The following is a 923-nucleotide window of genomic DNA, read 5'->3' as shown; positions in this document are numbered from 1 at the left end:
CAAGCATGGAGAACAGAGAAGAACATGTTGGAATCAGTTCTTTGCTTCCATCTTGTAGACCTAGGCCCAATATCAGATTCAGGCCTTCAGGCTTGTTAGCTAAAACCTTTATTCATTGAGCCATCTCAGACACACACACACCACCACCTCCACCATCACTTTTTTGTTTCTTTTGAGACAGGGTCTCACACTATTGCCCAAGCTGTTCTACAATTTATTGTATTTGCAGACTAGCCTTGAAGTTGAAGCAAGCCTCCTGCCTCAACCTCTTGGCTCTGAGATTACAGGTATAATCTGGAAGTCTGGGTTTTTTAATCTGAGAAATTGGTGGGCAGTTACAAGTTACTTTACATCTTTAACCTTCAGGTTTCTCATTTGCAGAGTATGTGTCTCTCAGGGCTAGTTAGCATGAAGATTATCGAAACCATGTGAGAAGAAAATGCAGTTCCTAAAACACTGAAGTATTCGAGCAGAGTCAGTTCTGTTGTTATTGCTGCACTGGCCCTCATCCTGGCCAAAATCATACCTTGAGCACAGGTGCCAGGAAGATGGAGACGCCTGTGAGGATGAACACCACCAAACCCGTCAGCCTCTGCTCCCTGTGGGGAGAAGGAAGAAGTGTGCTCCTGGAGGATCCAGTCTAGACCCCTTAACCAGGCCTAGTGCAGACCGGGCATCCAGAGAGGAGAGGAGGGAGTCCCTCCGTAGGTCACCTGGCAAAGGCCCCCTGCCCGCTGTCAGAACTGAAAGGAAAGACAAAGCACTCCAGCATGGGGCGCTGGGCCTCTCATCTGTCAGATTCATTGTTCTGTTTTGTTTGGGTTTTTAAAAGATGCTCTATTACATTTTACTTATTTATACTGTGTGCGTGCATTACCTAAGTAGGTGCCTGTTTGGTATGTGATGGTCAGAGGACAACTCGC

At 46.6% G+C, this 923-nt stretch overlaps 1 protein-coding gene across 5 annotated transcripts in view; it reads right to left on the bottom strand.

The window, feature by feature from the left end:
* Nucleotides 1-923, bottom strand: part of Slc4a9 (solute carrier family 4 member 9) — a 13,423-nt gene that overhangs the window by 3,872 nt on the left and 8,628 nt on the right. For all 5 annotated transcript variants that reach the window (XM_005355958.1, XM_005355959.1, XM_005355961.1 and 2 more), the window contains exon 17: nucleotides 527-599. In XM_005355958.1, coding sequence (XP_005356015.1) covers nucleotides 527-599 — 73 coding nt within the window. The remainder of the gene's footprint in view (nucleotides 1-526; nucleotides 600-923) is intronic.

This window comes from Microtus ochrogaster, chromosome 18 (genome assembly GCF_000317375.1).
Source record: "Microtus ochrogaster isolate Prairie Vole_2 chromosome 18, MicOch1.0, whole genome shotgun sequence".
Classification (NCBI taxonomy): Eukaryota; Metazoa; Chordata; class Mammalia; order Rodentia; family Cricetidae; genus Microtus; species Microtus ochrogaster.
The sequence above is the reverse complement of the archived record's forward strand: the minus strand, read 5'-3'. Positions and strand labels throughout refer to the sequence as shown.